This window comes from Dromaius novaehollandiae, chromosome 3 (genome assembly GCF_036370855.1).
Source record: "Dromaius novaehollandiae isolate bDroNov1 chromosome 3, bDroNov1.hap1, whole genome shotgun sequence".
In the NCBI taxonomy this organism is placed as follows: domain Eukaryota; kingdom Metazoa; phylum Chordata; class Aves; order Casuariiformes; family Dromaiidae; genus Dromaius; species Dromaius novaehollandiae.
Genome location: NC_088100.1, coordinates 99,755,238 through 99,778,901, shown reverse-complemented (window position 1 = coordinate 99,778,901; position 23,664 = coordinate 99,755,238). Strand labels below are relative to the sequence as shown.

Below are 23,664 nucleotides of genomic sequence, written 5' to 3'. Positions count from 1 at the left end.
GTAAAGTAACAAGCCGATGACACATCATCTGCTCCAGAGCGGAAGTGATTCTGAATTTAAAAAGCATGAAAAAGGCCTTGCAAGGTAAATTCAGACATGAAATGAAAGCAAAGTTATCCTTCATTTTAAACTCATTCTGAACTTTTAAAAGACTTTTCTAGATGTCATGCATTCATAATTAAATACAAAGAAATTTAAGGACAAACTTTTTGGCAAACTGTATACATTGTTCAACAGGTAAAATGAAAGCTTCAAACAACTTGAAAAATGCTACAATATTTTGCACATTGCCTTTCAGGTTTTACTCCATGATAAACAGCAATTACCTCCAATAATAAGACACATTTCAGTACTCTGCCAGTTACAGCTGCATGTCAAGGTATTTTCTTAAACCAAGCTAATGCAGCCTTGCAAGTTGCATATGCTTTGTTGTTCAAAGTGATTAATGCAAGCACACTTTACTCAATACATCTAAAAAAAAAATGTAGTTAGTCCGGAAAAAGTCCAAAAGCACCAAATACAAATATACAATCAACTTAATAGCTCTAAAATGAGAGATCAGATTGGCGAAGTGCTGTCTGCAGGCCTGCCAGCTGCAACTGAAATCAGCAGAAACAAGGACAGGGCTACTGTGGTATTTCTGAAAATCCCACTCTTTGCATAGCTTTAGTCAGAAAAACTTACCACCTAAAAGGGGCATGGTCTTAATAAATAGATCTGTCCTGTATCTATCAATTGTTGTGAATTTACTAACTAAAAATCCAGTATGCTTTTCGTACACCTATTAACTTTGAACAGCTAAGAGAAAAGGGACTGCATTCTAATCCATCACATACATCAGCACAGCAAGTATGACATTTTAGTTACTTACACCCATCCAACCATCCCAAATTGCACAGCACAGTCTGAAGACCTTCTTTAGTGCCTGGCCACCTCCAGCAGTTAGTGGAAAAGTCACCACTATCTGCAATGCCAGAGGGTTTCAGGGTCCAGCAAAGTTGGCAACGTTGACACAAACAAAGTGAAAGAGAAATAAAAAGCAAACTTCCCTCTCCCGCATGTGTGCACACACACACACACACACACACACACAGACACACAGACACACACAGTGAAATCCTCACATGCCTTGAATTCAACATTTGTTCCATCGTCAGTTCGGATGCTTGTACAGCTTGTACTGCATAAAAACTACAATGCTATACCCTATCCAAATGCTACACAAAATTCCAATAAAAGCAAGACATAAGGGAAAATCTTGAAGAAAATAAACCTAAGTGCAGAGAAGAACAGTGCTGCAACTGGTGTTGAGGGAATTTTGAAGTTTTATCTCAAAATGCACTAAAAGCAGAAAGGATTAAAGCCAACTTAGTTAGATTTCTCTAGTTTCTACAAGAAGACAATTCATTACCATATAACTTTGCTCTTTATAATTAGCTAAGCACTAAGCATTACCAAAAAGCCTGTCAAAATACTGACATTAAATTGCTGAATTTGACATGAAGTTACAATACAAATTGAATACCTATTTCATCCCATTCTTGTAGCCCTTGAAGACATTTCCCTCATCCTTCTATTTCCAGGTAAATATTCTGCCCTTTTATATTTGAGTTATTTCAAAGCCATCAACGTTTGACGTTTACATAGAAACCTGACATAGTCATACTTTGTCTAGCATAGAAGGCAGATGCATTTTCTGAGTAATTCCGGACAAGTTTCAAAGAAATTTGGTGTTTGAAAAAGATGTGCAGACATATTACCTAACCCATTAATTCAATCAGACGTGTTTTCACTACAGGTTCTTTTCTGCACTGGCTTGATGTAGTCAAAGAAGCTGCAGGATCACTGAGAACCTGTCACGGCAGCAAATAATAATCCTCTAGATGACATAGATACCTTCCATCTCTTAACATGTAAATTTGTATATTTTACTGCTACCATTTTCCAAAACCCCTTCGAACAGACTGGCATTCCAAACTGGCATTATAATAGACTAGCATTAATGCCTATATCACATGACAATTATCCAGCTGCCAAAATTCCTTAATTTCTGAACTGTCTGATTGCCTTGGAAAAGAATTAGACTTTGGGTCCCAGCAACTACACAGCCTGACTCCACAGGCACCACTTTTGCAATCGAAATAATCCTAGGCAGTTGAAAGAAAAAGGTTTGAGTTCAAGCATCTTGGTTCCAAAGGAGAAAAGGCTTGAGTTTTAGAAGTCTGCATCCTTCCAGTTTCTTAACTGCTGCCCTAAATTGCACTTTAGCCATTCAAGATTCCACAAGATCAGTTGTTAGATCCAGTCTATATTTCCAATACTTTCAAGTGAAGTGTTTGTTTTTAATTAACTTTGCTTTACATTGAGGTACAAGTACCGTATGTGCAAGTAGTGACATGAAGACCTATGGGATGGAAGGGTCAGAGCTCAGTGCAAGGCAAGGGGGAGCATTAATAAGTGGTCAGAGAGAGAGAGAGAGAAATACTGTGGGTATTTTTTTCCTTTCATTTTGTTTGTGTCAACATTGCCAACTTCACTAGAGCTTGAAACCCTCTGGCATCACAGATAGTGATGACCGTTACATTAACTTCAGGAGTTGGCCACGTACTAAGTTTCAGATCTGGTTCAGTAATCCTTCGCTCAAATTCTGCAAGGCCAACATAACTTCACTAAGCGTCTTCATCTTTGGGGAGAAAATTATCTTCACATACAAACAGAGCTCCTAGAAACACTAGCTTGCAGAGACTGAGATACAACACTTCTGCTACGGATCTCCCTTTTTTTGTCCGCCTATCTGCTTAGCCTTGAAATGCTGGAGAGCAAATCCTTCTAACTTCCCTCTTGTGTTCTGCATGCTGCTCTCCAATATGCTTTTTCACACATATGCATACAGAAAGAAAAGAAAAACCCTATCTTATTACAATGCAGTGGAAATACTCCTGCTTTTAACTGCATCATCAAGAAATCCTTCCTGGCTTTCATGTAAATATTTTCTTTTCTGCCTAACTTTAAGTAAACTCTTTTCTTTGGCCTACATCAAAATTTCTGACTAAACCAAAAAAACCCACACTAGTTCCCAAAGTAAATGTCTGGCTCTGTTATTAAGATACAGTAAAGACATACTTTTATTTACAAACAAAAGCATTGTACAGTTTGAACAACCAGCTGCTGCAAGACGGAAGAGCCAAATTTGGCTGACCAAACAAGGGTGCTGGCAAACAGAAAAGTCAATCTTGATGACAGGGGTGAAGGATCTCCCAAAAATTAGGCAATTTTTTTTTCTCCTTACAATTGCCTTATTTGTCTGGGACAGGAAGAACTTAGGCTCTCTTCTAGGAAGAGGCATTTCTTGCACATCCAGTTGGTTCTCCTCAGGACGGTACATAAACATCTCGCAGCCTTTGCTCAATCCCCCATGCCCTTTACATTGACATAGCATATAACATCCACATCACAAACAGACATAACAAATACATTGTAAAACAGATTTCTAATTTAAAACATGCATTCGTTATGTTATCTTCAGAAATTTCTTGACAGCGTGGGACATGCACAGTTTTGACAGGGGGTTGTTAGTGTTTTGGGGTTAGATATGAGGGGTTGTTTATTTTATTCTCCTATTTATGACCAACTGATGTTCACAGTCAGTTACATGAAGGTAAATGACGTTTAGTCACCTGAAAATAAAGAGGAAAGGAAGAGGCGCAGAATAGAACGACCAGACGTGGTAAACCCCTGAGCTTCCGAGCCTCCTCACAGCTTAGCCAGCTTCCAAGCCTGGGCTCTCTGCAACTGACTATGAAATTTCCATGATTACTCTACTGTTTTCTTCTCTTCTTCTGGGTAGTGGCAGATAGACAATATTCTACTGAGTCTGTTCTCAGACTAAATAGATAGATATAGCAAAGAGAGAAAAACTTCCCTGTTCAGGAATTAACACGCTCTCAGCTGACAGTCAGTTCAGCTGATCCTTCCTCTCGGAGATTCTGCAACATGCTTGAGATTGACAGAAAACATTTCAATTCCTTCTATATTTAAAACCTAAGCTTGTTTCACCTCCTTACTAGTTGATGTACAGGAGTATGATTATGTATTTCTGTTGGAGTAGGTAATTTTACAGTGGCTGTCTAGACTGCTGCCAGTTTGACAGCCCTCAGTATCAACAAGTGTGTATTGTGTGAGGGGCTTTTCTTTCAAAGGCATCCACACACATCTTCAACATCAGAGACTAAGCATCAGTACTTGCAACACAATCCCAAACCACAAACATGAGGGACTATCTGAATCCACTGACAATATACTGCTGAGGACAGAAACATCCTATTGTATTTGGTGTAGTAGAATGGAAAGTTTTGAAAGAGGAAAAAAAAAGCCAAAGCAAACAGAAAACGGTAGTTCTCAGAAGAATGAGCTGTCTCCTTCTTCACAAGATATAAACTTAAAGGCTAGTATTAACAAGTATGAGTGACTCCACCCTCCCCTAGAGCCACTTTTTTTCTCTCTCATTTTTCCATATTCCCTGTGCAACACAGCATTCCAGCCATATCATGCTCCCCCTAAAAAGCCCAACCACCTTCTGCCTATCCACAACCCTGATCCTTATACAGTGCCCTCCAGATCTGTTTGAAAACACTTCACTTTCTTCTTCCTGTTTCTGTGCCACAAGTGCGCTTTCTGCCTCCTACACTTCCTTGAATGCCAGTTGTTTCCACCCCCCCATCTCCTTTCTCCCAACATTTGTTCCCTTCAGCCTTGGTTGGTTTGCTTTGTCTAACTGGCTTGCATTCACTTTTGGGCTGTCTTTCGGCCACCTTAACACATTATGCCCCTCACTTAATCTGCTGCTGGCATTTCACTGCTCGTGCAATTCCCAATTCACTTCACATCTCTCTTGCCGCCAACGATCCCATCCTCAACTTTATCATTCTTCTGGCTGCTGCCCTTCACACAGTGATGCAGTTATTCTGCTTTCAGCAATTTTTGGTAAAGCCACAGAAACATAGCGGTCATTTTGTTCTGGGCAACTCTGCCACCAGCAATGTTAGCTGACTGTTTCAGATGAAGGGGAAGCTCAGTAAATCGGGAACCAGAGGTTCATTTGAGTGTTTTAAAAAAAGGAATCCGAACACCTTGATAAAGCTTCAAGAGCTGGCAGTACCAGTGAGCTTTGTAATGTGCACATGTCCTCAGCCAGTACCAGTTTTCCATATGTAAAATGGGAAGGCTACTTCTTTCTTACCTTAAAGCTTACAAAGCAAAACAAACTGGGGTGATATGGTAGAGTTCATGTTTAAAGTATCTTCTCATTCTGAATGCATACGGGTTAAAAAGAAAAAAAAGAAAAAAAGAAAAAAGAAAAAAAAGAAAAGAAAAAAAAGAAAAAAAAGAAAAAAAAAGCAAACCATCTTGATAAACCTTTAGACCAGAATGCTAAGCTACTTGAGGACAAGTAAACCTAAATTTACTGAATTAAAATATTGGTTACTCAAAAACATTTCCTTTTGATTTGCCTAATTTAATGTCAGTAGGTGCAGACAATTTAGACGATTCTATAAATATGTTTTAAATCTTTACTTGAGTCAAAATAATGTGGCACTTCATCAGTGCCACATTACATACATCTGCACACCAAGTTTATATAATTTGTGACATAATGAACAAAAATTGCTTTCAATTTGTTCAGATGGAATTTGTTAAATTTAAACTAATTAGAGTAAATAATCAAAACATGCATTAGTAAGATGCCAATGTTTTTATTCGCAATAATTGTTTGGCCACGCTTCTTAGGGATTTAGATAAAAGAAGTTAAAGTACGATTAAAATAACCAACCTTCCTATTCATCCCTGTCAAATTCTTACCTTTTAAACATTATCAGTTTCTAAGTTAGCCTGCAGGAAAAGTTACCTTTAGCTACCACTTAGCTTCTTTACAGAATAAGAAAAAGCAAGAAGTACAATACAGAAAAAAATGTGGGCTCAGCTTTCAAGTGCTATTTAAAACTCCTGCCACTTATATCATCCGGACAAAACATTTAAGAGCTTCTGACTTAAAAAAACTATTGTGCTTTTATTGCAAAGCATCTGGAAGTTTGATAAGGCATACTATTTCTACCAATATATTTTATACCACTTAATTAAAAAAGTACAAATATAATTGAGTAAGAGAATGGTATTGCAATATATGTTATTTAAAACATAAAATATCTTCCTATGTGAAAACATGAAAGAAAGGCTACAAAGACAAAAATAGCAGACAGTTGTAGGTGATTGTCCGTTTCGTATCTCATACATACAGCTGAGATGCACAATATTTTTACAATTGGTCCTGTTGATCAAGAGAAGAACTTAAGAATTTTAACTAAGCTAGATCTACCTAAGGTTTAGCAGCTTGGAAGATGGCAAAAAAATGGAAATCTGTTTTTGCAAAACTCGAGAAAGCAGTATCTTAGTGACAGCAGAGTACCAACTGCTCCATTTGGATATCAAAACAACCTATTCATGCACAGGATTACTTATGTAAACACTGAGTAACTCTCTTCCCACTGATGACAACAACAGAGTACTTTGGTTAATCCCAAAGACTTTTATAAATTCTTCCCCCTCAAATGTAGAAAGGAAAAATGCATGGGTAGACTCTACCTGGTTTATTCTCATAAACCATAGATTCACAATTCTGACATCCAATTTAAAGGCTTTCTCTTTCTCATCAAACATGAATTTTGAACATGCTATACTCAATTAATAGGCAAAACCAGCCAGAAGGTTGACAGCATACATATGGAATAAAAGAGAAGCCAAGGAGGATAATCTTTAGCAAATTTTTCTTTCATCTTTTTCCTGACTTCTATTCTTCACCTTACTTTATTTATGTTGACTTGCTTTATGGATGCCATAGCTTTATGGACAAGTGCCTGTTTTTAAACACAACCCTGTGTAAAATGTGCTTAGTCAAATATAGTAGCAGTCAAGTGTATTAGTCAAGTATATTTTAGTTGAGTTGAATCCATCTTTTCCTTTGCGAATTGACAAAGTACTATCAGAAAATCACTCTGAAAAGCCAGCAAGAAAGAAAATTCGAACACCTTGTATTGTGGCATTCTTCAACTGCTACAGAGAGGATGAGCACTCCGGATCTGAGCTTTCACTGCCACGTACTGCTCTGGCCCCTGGGCTGCCAATCCCTCTGGAGCACAGCTATGGGAGCTCTCATCTTATTGCTTAGCTTCAGACACCAATTTCCAAGAGAAGATCTGAAAGCAAGGAGGATGTGACAGGCCCTTTCAAAAGCTCACACATTCAGCTAAACAGAGAAACCTTGTCCATAAAAACACCATATCAAAGTATAGCCTGTCTACAGTCTGATATTCTGTCTCTGGCAAAGCCCATCTCTGACTGCTTCACAGAAAAGTGCGTAACCTTAGTCAGTCATGTGGGATCTGTAACCCTGCAGCTTGAGAGACCTTTCCTTTCGACTCCCACTGATCCAGAGTTGTGAATTTACAAATAATTAATATATACACATGAGCTGGCACACCTTTGGTAAATCTCACCTGGCCTCTGAGGCATTTTTCCCCTCCAAAGGTTCCTACTAGCGTTACTTGCTCCTTCCAGGAATACTGCAAGTGAAGTTCTGGAACTGACCCCTATTCCTACACCACCTACTTCAGTGCTGTTTTCTGTCTAGAGGAATAATTTAACCGCTCTTTAGCAGGGCACAAGTGCCAGAATATCATCTGGAAGAAGAATGTATTCTTCTACCCAAAAGACTGGAAAGGCATTGGACATGTGTGATTTTAAGTCAATAAAAAGAATTACTCTAAACGTCTCAAAAGTGTACAGGAACAAATGTGCCAGATATTATTATTAACCATAATTAATACTGACAGTAGGCATTAACTCATCAAATAATCCTAGATCAGATAAGAACTCTCATTTGCTCTCAACAGAGGCAAAAAAGTGTTTCTAGTTATGTATTTTAACTTTTTTTTTCTTTTAAATAAGTGGCTTGATTTAGTTTCTTCCCTGTTCCAATTACATTTGGTAACTGACAAAAGGATAAAAACTATTCCTGTAAGTTCATATTATCTTGGCATTCTGTATAGTCTGTGCACACCAGAAGACGCACTGGCACACCAAGAGCTGGAACAAAGGATCTAGATTTTACGTATCAACTCAGGAAAAACAATCGGTATTTTTCCAGTGACATGAATCAGGCAACACTTCTGGCCAAAGCAGCAAATCAGACTAAGTAGGGGTTTTTTGTTGTTTGTTTTAAGATAAATAATCATCGTTTGGGCGGCAGTAAATTTTTAGTTGGACAAGATGTTTTTGGTATCCATTACTCCCTGCCTCCCTTACCCACATTTTAAACTGATCTGAATTTGTGAAGTAAATTCCCTACGGGCTGTCCTGCACTTTCGGAGACAGATTTTATTAATTGAAGACAACAAATCACTTACAGAAAATAATTGTAATGTAGGAAAGGACTAGGCAGGTTTGTACTCTGAAAATCTCTTTGTAATTGTAGCCCCTTTAGACAGGCATAATCAATTAGAAGTGGTCTGATTTTAACCAGTTGCAGGCTCATTACATTGCATTCCCATTTACGTTGATGAAAATCAGTTTCAGCCGGTGGCCTGGAACTCATATACAGCACTTCCTGGGGCCTCTTAGATAAACACATCAAGAAACAGTTTTATTTGGATCTGTCCTTCGCCCTTTATTCATTGAAACAACTTTACAAATCAAGATTAAAACAGAGAAAAATTGGCTCATAACCAGAGATACACATACACGAGTGAGATATTTAATTTGAGAAAAGTATAAAGCTTCAGTCAATAACTATTCCTTACAGAACATTTAAATGTGGGACTCAAAACATTCATTTTTTACTGCTGAGTTTAGCCTTTCTTTTACTTGTCTAGGGACACTCAGGTTGTATATAATATAAACATACTACTCCTTCACTTCAGAAGGGCTTCTGCATTTCATATATTACGTTGTCTCTAACATAGCTTCAAGTTTTTAAAAGCATATTTCCGTTCTAAGTTTCTACTCTTAGTAGATATTGCCTGCCACATATCATTTTAAATAGATACAGGAATGGAAGCAAGATGATGCTAATGACCTATTCCTGAGCAGAGTCCACAAAAATAACTGCTTTCCTTCTACAGAAATTCTTCTAACATACAGCACCCGTGTTTGGAGCAGTCCACACAAGCTTGGAAAAATAAATGATTTTGCTATGGTCTGTAATACAGCGACAGCATGTTCCAGTCCTTCAGGCCCAAATGGCTGGTCTTCACTAGTTAGGGACACTACAAAAAACTGGGAGTTTCTTGGTGTGGAGTAGTCAATAAAGACTTTTGCAAATGTGCAGCAATTATTTAAATAACGGTCAAAGCACACAAAAATCCAAAGGTGGAAGAAATAGGAAAGAGACTGATAAAGGTAATGTAACGCTCACTGACTGAGCAAACAAGGAGCCCTCACCTGGAATACTGGCTTTTCCATCATAAAAAGGAGTATAAAAATAGAGTTCAAGGATGACTGATGAGAATAATCAGAAGCAAAGAAAAAAATTTCATATGAAGAGAATGCAGAAAGACTAGAATGATTCATATTACAAAGGAGATGAACAGAGGCAGAGGGTTATGATAAAAAACATGTAAAAGAACCAATATTCCATAGAAGAGCTATATTTAACAAAGGAGTATTCAAATGAAAATGAAGGATGATGAATCCAGAAATTTTGTTTTGTTTTGTTTTGTCTTTTTTTTTTTTTAAATGTGCTACATGCTTTCTAAATCATTGCTAAAGATTATCACGAAGGCCAATGGCTTATCAGGATTTTAAAACTTAGTATTTCGTACAAATACACAAAAATAAGTAAATATATATTGTAACATGAGAATTACAGATGGTAGATATGGCCCATCCAAAACAAACATTTAGGAGTCAGGAAAAAAAAAATTCCCTAGAAGCATGCTAGGGAACTAGAAGCATGAAACTGCTCTATGTAGGGAGGCTCATTCCTCTCTACAAAGCACGCAGCCCATCACAAACAGAGGCCAGTACCAGATGACACGAGACCAATGGTATAACATCATTGGGCAATTTCCTTTCCCAAGCAGAAGACTGGAAAGGGGAGAGTATCAGTATTCTGGTTTTACAGTCTTGCACCAGTAAAACATTCTGGAAAACTGGAGGAGATCACTTCTTTTTTTTTTAATACAGTTCTAGAATTAGGAATACTGCAAAAATGAAGTTTCAGCCTTTGACAGGAAACAGTATCTCATTCATCCCATCAACAGTCTCCAGAACCAGCCCCCCAGAATGCAGAATAAAGGGCCCTTTTATACAAAGCAGCTGAACCCCCCGAAGGACTCCGGCAGTCAGTAGCTACTGTGAGTACAGGTGATGTATTATTGTTTCTCCAGATTCAACACAGCTCAGAAATTTCCCCACAGAAATCTAATCTGATTTATAGAGTAGTATATTTGACTTACCTCGTCTTTGAAACTTCCCCAGCTGAGTACTCAGCATCACAAGGACATCAATATAGGCAGCTCGGGTCACCAAACAAGGATTTGGCCTGGAAAATCAAGCTACTAAAGATGAAATCCTTATAAAACCTGTGCTCAGACACAACCAGTAAAGCACACCAACATGGAAAAACACATCAATGCAAATGTCCGTTGCTATATCAAAAACTGGACTATCTTAAGTCTTATTTTGCCTCATTGATAAAGATAACCTACTGACAAAAGTAGACTACGTATGCAAATGAATAAGGCCAAGTTACCTAAGCTTCACATCCTGGTCCAGACAGAATGACAGTCTCCCTGCTAGAATGTCAACAGGTTTCCTCCATCCATTCCCACAAATCCCAGTTTATACAATTCATTATTATTGGAAGAATTAGCTTGCCTTGGCAATTAGTACATCTTTGTTTTGTTTATGGATAATGTGTGTAATTAACTGCATTAACAAAAAATAAGACTTCAGGTCTTAGAGTTTGAGGGAAAAAAAAAAACCTATGAAAGGTATCTACTACATCCCTTTATTTGCCATACCTCTACCACTGTTTTGATGAAGACTCCAGAAGCACACAAGTTTTTAAAATTAATTTTTTTCCGTGAAAAAAATTTAGTATTGGGGATTTTGTGCGTGTGATATCCATTGGTCATAAGCTACCTTCTGTTCTACTTCTTCAAATCACAAGCAATTAACATTTTCTTTTCAATTAGGAAAGTAAAATTAGCTTAACATCTTCATTTTTCTTTATATTATTATCACTGTATGTTTCAGCCAGGAAAACTCTCTCTGGAACATAACTTAATATGTGAACAGGAAACCCAGTTCAAAACACAGAAATTAATCAGATGTGCCCAAAGGTACTTGCAATAAACCAAAACCTCTGAGAATCAAGCAGTACAAGTTTGAAGTATGACTAATTCTGTTCAATACTTCATTTTTATTTTGTCTGGCACTTACTTTGCATGCTTATCTTTACGTTTGAAACTCATTCAAAAATGTGTTAATTAAATATGTTCCAACAGACATTCTCAACTCCACAACATCTTTAAAATTCCAGGAAAAGAACTTTTGCAAATTTACAAAGATATGTAACCATGACATGAAAATGAAGTTTTTTTGGAATAGAAATTTTGCAGCTGGATTTGCCTGTGGAGGACTTGGTCTACGACTGGATTAAAAGGACCAGCGCTACCTGAAACACTCCTCCCATCTTCAGAGATATACCCTGTGATAAGCATAAGTTACCTATGCTTACTTTTATGGGCGATGATGTTATGCATCCATATAACACAAAGTCAACTACAATGCTACCAGAATCTCTTTTTAAGCTTTTTTTTTTTTGGGGGGGGGGGGGAATATTTGCAAAAAAGGCATTTTTTTTAGACATGTTCTTACTAGTGAAGCAGACATGAGCTTCCTGAAGCTCCTGCTTCTTACAGCTTGCCTTAAAGCACATGAGAGCTAAAAACCTGTCTGCGGAGAAGATGCACATCAGTAAGAACTGATACCATAAGAAGCCAAAACAATTCTAATACAGCCTATTTTTGAGAAGCTGTATTAGAAATATTTAATTTCTGTCCACACTGACTAAGCAAAGCTCTTTTCTGTGTCTTGGGCTTCCTGTTGTTACCAAATCTGTGTGTGAAAGAAAACAAGAAATATTTTCAGGTTTATGAAGCTCAACCCACAAGAAAAGAAAGTAACAGATCAGTCAAAGCCAGTCAGCCAGACAGAGAAAGATGGACAGAAAACAAGAGGTCTCTCACAGTTACCTGTGAGATGGACAAATGCAGCAATGAGAGATTTAAATTAAGATGACATACATGATGGACCTATTGCACTCTAGCTAGCCTACAAAAACTGGAGACTCACTTATTCCATCATTTCATTGGAAAACAAATTTCCAACTTATGAACTGTGCCTTGGGAAAAACATGCTGATGCAATCATTACTGAGGAAGTGACAAGAACAATACTGAAATGTGTTTTATTCTGGTCCAGCTTTTAAGCATTTACCATTTAATTTTGAGTATGCACATATTCATGTTTTGACTTTGAAATAATGCTTTTTTACTTTAGAACAAGTCAAATGTTTGTTCTTGGCTTGCTCCATTGCTTTGGTGATGCTAGTCAATTCTCAGCCATATGTGCCAGATGGACAGAACAGGAAATCCAGTTTTCCAAAACCAAGAAATTTCAGTTGTTCAGACTGTAGCAGAAAGCTCAGTGTTTAAAGACAATCAATTTTTTTATTTGCATAATAGGCCTGACAGCCAAAATCACATGCTAAGCATTTCAAATGATGCACTGTGCAGTATTTAAGATGATCTGTTTATGCAGAACTTAAACAATGAGAATGGGAAGAGTACAAAATGTTTCTTTTTTAACACAGATATCCAAATAAACCAGTGTTCTCGTAAACAAGCTTTGTAGAAAATCTCTCTCCAAACAAAAAAGTCATAGCACTAGCAAGGGCGTGAGCTCTAGGCATCTGGAATACTGTTCCTTCGTTTTTGGTCCCAAACCCCCATATTAGCTCATTTCCCTTCCAATCTGGATATTCATGAAAACAAATACATCATATGCCCACTACAGATGACAGGCTATGTCTGACTGAAGAGAATAAAGCTCGAGGACTCTTGTCAAGCTAGGACTCTTGTACCTAAGGGTATGCTCAAACAGAAATATAACGTGGCAATGAAAGCAATATTCAAACTTCTAAAGAATACTAACAACAGGCTAGTAGACCACAGAGATTCGTGCTGTCCTCACTGAGATAATGCTTTGTCTACTTCAGCAAGGAGGCTGGTGCAACAGCAGATCTGTGAAGTCAAACAGCTGGTGCTAAGGACCCAATGCCCACCCTGTATGTCAGGCCCAGAAGCATTAAAAACAATTTTCAGAAGTTTATGCTGTCACTTTTTGTTTCTCTTTGGATTCAGAACTCAAGAGTTATAGTCAACTTACTGCAGGGATATCACCGAACTTAGAGGCTTATTCTGAAGTTGCTAGTACCTCTTCATGACACTGTATTTAGATATTAACTGTCCAGGTGAAAATGAGGTCAGAAATCATTGAGAGAAAGAGCCTCTGTGTCTCCCAATAGATCATCATAAAACTCCAAGGAAGATGCAAGGTGACTGGAACAACCCAAGTCGAAAAATGCTAAAGGAGAATGCAGGTTTTTTTTTTTTTTTTTGGTCTCCCAAAGCTCCAGCCTAACAGTATCTTCAAGCTGGACAAAAACAGTCTGTAATTTTTTTTAATAAGCATGGCTAAGCTTCAGATAGAAATCACAGTCATCACTTTCCGTATCATTAGTTTTGACATGTTATAGATGATTTCTGGATTAGACCTTGAAAATAAAGTCTTCCACAACTAGCCAATTTCATATCATTAAGCCTAAACAAATAATTGGGGATAGGGTAGTCAGACTTTGTTGCAGTTACATTTTCAGTTCTGGTACGTGAATATTAAATTAGAAAAGAGTTGAAGTCACCTGCAAAAAGAAACCTTTTGTTAGCTGTTGGGAGTCCAGGAAAATTTTTAAGAGAAAAAAGGTTAACAACACTAAATATTCCTTTTAAATCCACAGGCGCACGTTCAAACTTCTACAAAGAGGCCCAAGTTAAGCAGCTAGAGAATATTATATCATTGGAGTAACAACAAGTGATTTGTTTCAAACTAGAAACTGCCTGGTATGTGAATCAGGAAGCATACCCTTCACAAGATATTCCCAGTCTGTAAATGTAAATTTGAATTGCCAGGTTCAGAAACTCAATGTGCAATATTGCATTTTTTTCCAGCTGGCATTGCAATGTACAATAATGTTGTAAACTCTTTGATTTTTGTTCTACCTTTACCACCTCTAAGTACCACTGATTGTAACCCAGGTTTATGTATGAAATCAATCCTAGAATCTCACAGTTTGGAGTTCTGCAAATATTTTTTTTAAACAAAGTTTGATTCACCTTTTATAGTTAAGCCATGCTCAATTTAAGGTAGTCATTCGTTTGCTTATTTTGGATGGCAAATCCGGTGCAAACTGAACTGGTATTTATTGCAAGGAACTGGCAATATTTGGTCATGGACCTTCTGCATACCCTACGCACACACCTGGTTTCAACTGTATCAGCAACATGTGGCTTAACTTCTGAAACTCAGTTTCTCTTGTATTACTGCTTATTTTAAAGAAGATCAACATTAATGAATTATAGAGCAAACTATCTCCTCTTCCAAGGGAAACAACAGAGAGTAAAAAGCATATAAAGCTAAACCATTTGGCTTCAATTCTGTCAGAACATTTGGAAAAGACTTAAACAAATTAAATATACAACCTCCTGCTCCTCTAACCATAAAGGTCTGCAGAGACCCTTATGCATCATTTCTACTTATATTTCTATTCATATTCTAGGACACCATTTATAACCATACAGATTTCTATATATTAACTAGTATGGCCAAGACTCCTTTATATAGGACTAGTACCACAAAAATTCTGGTGCACAACTTTTGCAGATTCTGATTCAAGCACCAACTTTAAAATGACATTTTAAGTCAGATGACTTAAAAAGAAGACAACTATTTAATTCCCAGTCATCCCTCTTTTTTCAAAAAAGCATCACCTCACGCAGATATAAATAACAAGAACAACAACAATAGCAGCAGGTTTAATTTATTACATAAATAAGACAGATAAAAATCACTGATTATCAAATCAAAAGTGTTTGTTTTAATGCCTTTGGAAAGGCTGAAGAAAGCCTAAAATTTCTGAAAGGAATGCCTTTTCACATTATTAAACTTCTAAGACAGCATTTTAGAAAGAACCCATACTCAAAACAATAGGAAAAAAAAAGCCAGCAACAGATAAACATCACCCTTTTCTTCTCTTTAAATAACAAATAGTTGTCTGAAAAAATACTCAGCAACAGCTATTAAATTTAATATTTTATCTGGCAGAAAATAAATCAGCCTGCTGCAGCTGAATTTAAGCCCTGACTTCTCTCACCTTCCCACTACCAATATTAGGTGCAGCTTTTGCTTCCAACAGATAAAACAGATTGTTTTCCAGAACATCATATTCTAGCTAACACACAGGATGCCATTAGAAAAGCCTTTTTGCAAAACCCTGTATTTCTGAACTTGGAAAAAATTTCTGATGAGTTGACATTTTGCATATGATTGAGGCTGGAATTTCACCCCTAGGTCTGGCATAACCACAGGGAAGAATTTTGATCAAGTCAAACACTTCCTAATGTCACCTTGTAGATGGGGGCAGGGTCTATGAGACTTCGTATTTTATGTTTCACAATCCTCCTTTTTCTCCCGCGACCTCAGCTGTTCTGGCTGGCACACCACGAAGTGAACCTGAGGTTTACAGTACATCAAATGCCAGCTCCCTGCTTCCTGCAGAGGGGCAAACCTCTGCAAAGCACTCTTTCTTCCTGTTGCCAGTTTTCTTACATGTGGCCTCCAATTACGCTTCTCGTTCCCCTGCACAGAGCTGTGATATATCTATTCCAAAGAAATAAGACTTGATCATAAAGTGATTTACTCTGCTACTTCTATACACTAAGAGACGCTTAAGCATTCTGCAATACACTGCAAGATTTTCAGCTACATTATTGGCTAGATTTTCACAAAACTTCAACTAAAAAGGACTAGCACATCATTTAAAACTGAACTGAATAAAATGGGCCACATTTAACTACCTGCAAATTTCCCTGACATCTTTTTGACCAATTGGGAAAATCTGCATTGGAATCATCAGCTAAAAATCTTCTAAAAGCACCAAGAAGTGTATGTGCTGTGATGTCTGAATCTCAGTACAGTCAACACTACATAAACCCCAGGGGGCTATTCAGGGGATTTTTTCCTTACGGGGTTGCTGATGAACCAGGCTCAGCTGGTCTTGTATTGGCCACATTTCACCTGCAGAGAGATCTGGGAAAGGAGCACATGTCGCTCATGGATGCCACAAGGCTTATGGAAATTACACCTGCATATACAATTAGCAGCTGATTAATAGATAAATCTTCTGCTGTTTTGGTTATTAGCTTTCAAATTCTGCAGTATTCTAAAGACTGGGGTTGTTTGAGGGTACATTTGCGCAGAAGGCAGCCTTCATATTTTCATCTGTTTTCTCGCAGAGCCCACCTCATGTAGCACCAAAACAACAACATCAAAAGATGCGCGACCTTCCTCTGGTCTTCTTGAAGAGACATTAATAATTGATTTAATTATTAAACTTTGGCCATAACATTTTTAACCATGTAATACAAAACCAGCACATCAGTGAACATCATGGCCAACAGAACTACATGTTAATGGAAAGCATTTAAAAAAATATGAAGCCAACACTAACAAGTAATCCTTGCTGAGTTCCTGGAAGTGCAGGAACACCCGCATATAAATACAAACATCTCGTAACAGTGCATCTGCTTGCCTACTTGGGTTGTTGGCATCTTCCTGGAGTAAATGCCACGGGAACAGCCCCCTGCCTGTTCTGTAAGATCAGCTTCTCCTGCACTATAACATGCAGTTTCCCCAAAGCGAAAGTTGTTGGTCTGGTGATTTCAGTTTTTCTACCACAAATGAAGCCAGACTTTGATGTTGCTGTTAGTTTCCTGATAAAGACAGGGAATTTATTGCTTCAAAAGAAAGCTACACAAATTATTTTCATAGTGCTATTACCAAGAATATTCTGAGTTTCAGCTATTAAGAAAGAACTAACTTGTGCTCTGGTTGTCCTTGGTGAATGATACTGGAAGGCTGTGTTTTGTTGTTGGTTTTTAAGCATGCTGGTTTGATAAAATAATTCTGTATGCTTTCTTTTTTGTTCTCTTGATGAGAACCATATGCAATGCCTTTACACCATCCTAAAAATTTGAGAGGTCAAACTAATCCCATGTGCAAATCTCCTAACTTTTACACAATTAACATCAGGGATGAATTTGGCTTGTAAAGTAGATGTTACTGAAACTCTTTTGTTTATTTATTGGAAAATATTTGCGGATATGAGTAAGGACTTATGTCCAAAAACTGTAATTGTACGTATTTTCTGCCTACTCTGAATGTTGCACTGTTGGAGGAAACACATCTTTAACAACCTCGCTCAATTCTTAATATTCCTTGAATGTTCATATTTAAGTTAGAAGCATACTTGTGAACCAGAGTCAAATGTTTATCTTAGGCAAAGTACATCTTAAACTTCTGTCTGAAGTTTAAACACATCTCTACTGATATGCAAAGTAAGTGTTCCAAATCAAGCAATCATTAACTACCTAAATAAACCATTTGTAGCTGAGTTAAAGGTATCATGATCAAAACTAGTGAAAAAGTGGACTTGGAATAGCACAGAAACTTGAATTTGTCTGCTAAAAGCAAGTAAGATTTAAACGTATGCCTCCAAGAACACATTTATGGGCAGTGAGATAACTTACAACTCTGCTCTCAAAAGCAGTAACGTAAAAGACGAGCCAGGCTATATTAGGCATACAGCTAAGTAAGTGTGGATTAATAAATTACCACCGCTTACCTGACATGCAGTAACTGTTCATACTGGCACACTTCCCTTTCAACTGGAACAGGACAAAAATTATTATTTTCCCTTAATGTTTGCTATTGGGTAAAAGTGCACACATGAATGATTGCTGCTGCCCGGCTGACAAATCCTAGTCAGTAGATTACCACAGAGCCAGGCTCAGCCATTTAAACGCTTTTCAAATTTTGAACATGGATACATAATGCATATGCACCACTAATGAACAGAGAAAATCAACTATATCTCCCAACGTGCTAGATAGCTGCAGGTTTTAAAAACAGAAATGGAAAAACGGAAAAGCTAGAAAATAGGAAGACAACTGACATGGCCTTTGAAGGATAAGCAGCTTGGTATTGATTCAGTAAAAGAGAAAAAAATCAGTGAAACTATCAAAAGAGAAGGACTACCCTGCCAAGGAGGATGATCTTATGTTCTTATTTGTTGCCTTCTTACTGCAAAGAAGCCCCCTTCCAGCCCTCAAATTTCCCCCCTTCCCCTTCCATAAATCGCACTGTGGCTACTTGCAAAAGCTGCAGACAATTCAAAAGCACACTGCAGCTACATCTGCAGACACCTCTGGAAACTTCCACACTGCCACTGTAACCACACAAAACACCGTTCAGTCCGTAATGGTCGGCTCATTAGACATAAGTGCTGTCTGTCTTCTGAGACAGTGAGAGGAATAAAGGCATAGTTAGGCTACGCTCCTTGAGCCACGAGGGCCTGACACCACACTGAGGCCACATGCATATTTTCCAAACAGGAGGCCTAAACTCAACTCCTATGAAGCTCCTTCTAGGAAGGGGGTAAGGCTGCTTGCCTGTCTGCTGTCACTTACGTAATGCTGCCAAAAGCACATGGGGAAAGAGGAGGCTCCAGGCTTGCCGGAATGCCACAGCTATCAACTTGGCAGGTCATAGTACTCTATAGCTTTATAAAAAGCATGTGAGATGTCCCTCATTCAAAGTAGAGGTATAGCTGGGTCATTCTAGAGTCGGCCTGGAAAAAACTGAGTAGCAAATATCTCACTAGGAAATCAATCTGGTTTTGAACCCAAACCTGGAATCACTTTGCATGGACTGATTATGAGAGCTTGAATCTCGTGTCCCTACATCAGAATCCACTGATATTTTTAATGGTTTCATCCATAACGCACAGGGCTAAGCAGCAGCACAAAAGAGCATGGGATATTTGGATTATAAAGCTAAGCGCGTACACCCCAGGCAACCCAGCCCAGACAAGCCACTGAGTCATTGCAAAGTGAAAGCCAGCTGATTCTGTCCAGGGCTGTCTCCCATCCTAACTCCCATGTAGTTTCAAGGAAGCATCCTTCTTAAAAGTACACTTCCCCTGTGCAGGCAAGCTCTCGGCTAAGAAATGGCACATACCTAGAAGCTAACAAATACATTTTGTGACTGCTGGCAGAACCTGAAAGTCTTTTCCCCCTCCTGTTGTCACCAGTAAGAATGAAGGCGGGGAGGAGGGATCAAACTAAAAACCCTGGGAGATTTCATCCTACGGCAAAGCTGTGCAGTGACATGATTTCACCAGTTTTCCAATACTAACACTGTGCCATGTCAAAGGCTACAATGAAACAAGGCAGGTATTTCTGGGACTTCTGTGCAACAAATTACCAGCTCCAAAAGCTGCACTTTTAGCTTTCTGTATCTATAAAGCAGAAGGCATCTACAGTTAGCCTTGTAACTCCTTGGTATGCAGCTGAGCTAAAAACAATTTCTACTCTTTTTTTACCCATATGAAAGACCTTTGAACTTTTTCAAAGGCTTAGCTTATTATTTTTTACAGCTTTCACCAGACTACTTTCCATCACTTCAGTCTATCACCTCAGTCCTCTAACAAGACAGACTTACATATTTTTATATTTCTGTTCTTCTCAAACACCCTGCATCTCCCATATCTTCAGGACAATACAATATAAGGATAAATATATAAGTGAAGCCAAACATTTCAAATTTCACCTTGAGAAGTCAGTGGAGGACTTAAAGAAAGCTCTCAAATTCACCCAAGCATCAAAAATAGAAATACTACTTTTGAATACTCAAAAAGTTAGTATCTCAAAGATGTAAGAAAAACAAGGAATGGGGAGAAGTGTTTTTCTTCTGATACTTTAACATATTCTACAATAGGGAATAAACAATCATGTCCCAATTAATCCCATAAGTCTGACTTAACAACAGAGAGACAGAAAAAACCAATTGAAAAAAAAAGTTTTATGAAATATAGTTTGAAAACATTTAACTTCCTGGGATGAGTGAGCTATTATTTTATTTCCCTAAAGCAAATTCAGACATCAGGGGGTGGGGGCTGGGGGGGAAAGGAAAGAGATTAATATATCCGTGCAACAGATTCTCAGACTTTCTTACACCAGTACATATTGATACAAGGAAAATACTTCTGGCCTTGAAAAGGGGAAAAAAAAAAAGTTCTACAAACAGCTAGAGAAAGATAGATTGAGTCTCATTTCTAAGAGCTACTCAAGAATTAAAAATCTTGTAAGTAAAATAGGAGGTTCTCGCAGTGGATGTTCCATAGTACAAAGGAAATAAGTAGCTGAAAGAAAGCCAGCAAGAACTCTGCAGAACTAACACAGAAACGTGAATGAAGACCGAACGCAAGCAAGCCTAGTATCAGAACAGTACACTTTTGGAAATAAGTCCCCATTCCAAATTCACAGATTACTTCCCTGTTATTTTAACTTTTTTACCCATTTAAGATTAATAGCGCATGTCCCCATAATACTGTCTTTTTTCAAACAATAACCATACTGTGGTATCTGTGACACTAAGTTATCTCCTTATGAGGAAGGCATAAGAAACAGATGGAGTTTACTAATCAATTATTTTCTGTTTCAGTCTCTCCTCCTCTGAAGAGAAGGAACGTAAGAATGACTGTTCATGGAGCAAGAGGCTCCCTAGCCAGCACCCTCCCTGACAGTGACCAACAGCAGATGCATAACACAGAGTGTAAAAACAGGGCAAGCATGAAGCGATGGTTTCCTGAAATACTCTCCCAACCTCCAGAAAATGGCACAGATGGACTTACCGAGCCAGAGCTAGCACATTTGTGATAATGTAATTAATACATTTAGTTAAATCTATCGTTATCCTTGATGGCTTTTCCTTCCATTAATTTCTCTAGTCAGTTCTTGAAAGTTCATAAACTTTCAGCATCCACAATATTCTATGATGAAGAGTTTTAGTACTCAGCTATGTGTATGAGTAACTACCTTCTTTTTTTCCATTTTAAACCTCCCCCTCGTTAACTTCATTTGATGTTCCTAATTCATGCTTTGGATGAAATCATTGATTGTTTTATAGATCTCTATTTTATGGCTTGTCAGCAGTTTCTTTTCCAAGTCATGTAATCCTAGTTTACTTAGCCATTCCTTACATGGAGTAGCTTCCATACCTGGATTATCCTTGCCATCCTTTTCTTGGTCTTTTCCAGTTCTACAGTACCATTTTTGAGCTGATATGACTAGAACCAACATATACACAATGAAGCTGCACACTAGTTTAAGATGTTCTTTTTCTTGTTCTCATTCTTTTCACTACCCTAAATATTCAGGTCGCTATTTCAGGTTGCCATGCAGCACTGAACTGATATTTTTATGGTGTTATTTTTCATAAGAGAAGTATATCACTCCAAAGTGTTAACAACCATCTCAGACCACCATCAAACTACCTATAAAGTTAGACAGGCATCCTTTTATCTTTATCCACAGTGACTTTTAGTTGCCATGTTATTATCTTGCTAGTTAGTCTCATAAGACCCTTCTGCAGTTCCTTATAGCTGGCCCTCATCTTTGTACATTAAAAAATTAACAACACGAACAAATTTTGGCATCTCACTAGGCACTTCCCCTTCCCGATCACTAATAACTGTTAAGCCTGACAGGTCCTAATAAATTCCTGTAGGACTCCTCTGTACAAATTTTTTTCTTTTACTCTTAAGTTCGATCACTTTTTGTAAGTAAAGTTCAGATTGCTTTTCTCATGTGCATCACTTGACATTTATTTACATAAAGTTTTACCTATTTTATCACTCTCACTCAATCAGAAGATGTTCTGCACTTCTTGAAGATCAGCTGTATCTTGATTACTCTGAACAACTTAACATTAGCAGGAAACTTCTTTCACCCACTGGTCACCCCTTTCTCCAAATCAGTTATGATTTTGTTTTTGATGATCATAAAGCAACACAGGTCTTATCAGAGATCTGAACTAGACTCCCTAGTGACCTCTCTCCATTGTGAAAATTGTATTCTGGAATATTTTACCCACTTATTTATTTATCCAAGGACTTGCCTCTCCTTCCACAACAACTCAGTTTCCTCAAAGAGTTTCAGGTGAGGAATTTTCAAAAGCATTTGACAAGATTGAGCAGATTTTCAGGAAAAAAAACTATTTTCTTCACTGCAGTATATAGGTCATCTGAAGATCCTTTTACAGAAACCTAAGGAAAATATTTCCAGAACTGCAATAGACTGTTTGTGGGCAGCTAAATGCTTCTTTCAATAGTTTCAGCAATTGCTCACTGTGACATTTTTCTACATTTTTTTTTGTAAAGGTCAAAACAGAGAAAATAACATCATAGCTTAATTATGTGGCCATACTCTTCTTAGTCCAGAAAGAACATTAATCCGTTCCTCAAAAGGATACTTTTGTAAGCATCTTCGTTCACATTGTCTTTTTTGGGGGGGGGGGGATGCCTTTTTTTTGCCATTTTTAATGACTGGACAATCATTAGCAGTCTATAAATGAGAATGAACTAAGAAAAGAATAAAAAATGACAGAGCACACATATAAACTATACTCGTGTTTTTGCTCCATACTATTTGAAAAAAAAAAATCTGGATTAAAAAAACAACAAATGAATAAGACGACTAAATTTTACACAATTCTAGAGAAATAAATACGTCCATTTTGCCAAGAAAAAAAACAAGAGTCTACCAAGTTTTCAATGTATTTGTAACTCATGCATATGAACATATATCTGGTGTTTTATCTTACCTTTTGGCCAACCACAGTTTGGTTCCTATACAGGTGATGATGTCACTCAGTCCCTCCTGAAAGTCTGAATTAATGTGCTGTTTCGATTCCAAGTACGACTGCAGCAAGTGAAAAACCTAAACACCCCCCCCCCAAAAAAAGAAAAAGAAAATTGAAGACTGCTGTGGAAATATTTTTGAACTTAAAGTTTCTAGCCATTGCTTTTCCTTCAAATAACTAAGATGAAAACAACACAAAATGAACAACTGTTACTCAGGCTGTACACCTGTACACAGGAAGAACAGGAATTATTTTTTGTTAATCATCTAGCCAAAAAGCTTTACAGATTATGCTTTCTATTTTGGCATCCTGAATTCTTTCCTTCACAGTGTCTAGGATGTGTCTTCACCTAGCCTAGCAACAGAGGGAATCCTTAAATTGCCTATTCATTAAAAATAACTTTTCAAAGTAAATGAACAAGCACACATAGGAAATACTGGAAGATGCTAGCCTCAGTGAAGCAATTAGAGCACAATCTGATGAACACCACTCTTACTGGCCCCTTGCCAAC

General features: G+C 37.7%; 1 protein-coding gene across 1 annotated transcript in view; it reads right to left on the bottom strand.

Annotated features, from left to right (window-relative positions):
* The window catches only part of THADA (THADA armadillo repeat containing), a 172,027-nt gene that overhangs the window by 40,019 nt on the left and 108,344 nt on the right, over positions 1-23,664 (bottom strand). The window contains exons 31-32 of the mRNA XM_064509591.1: positions 23,115-23,230; positions 10,509-10,594 (exon numbers count right to left, since the gene is read on the bottom strand). Coding sequence (XP_064365661.1) covers positions 10,509-10,594; positions 23,115-23,230 — 202 coding nt within the window. The remainder of the gene's footprint in view (positions 1-10,508; positions 10,595-23,114; positions 23,231-23,664) is intronic.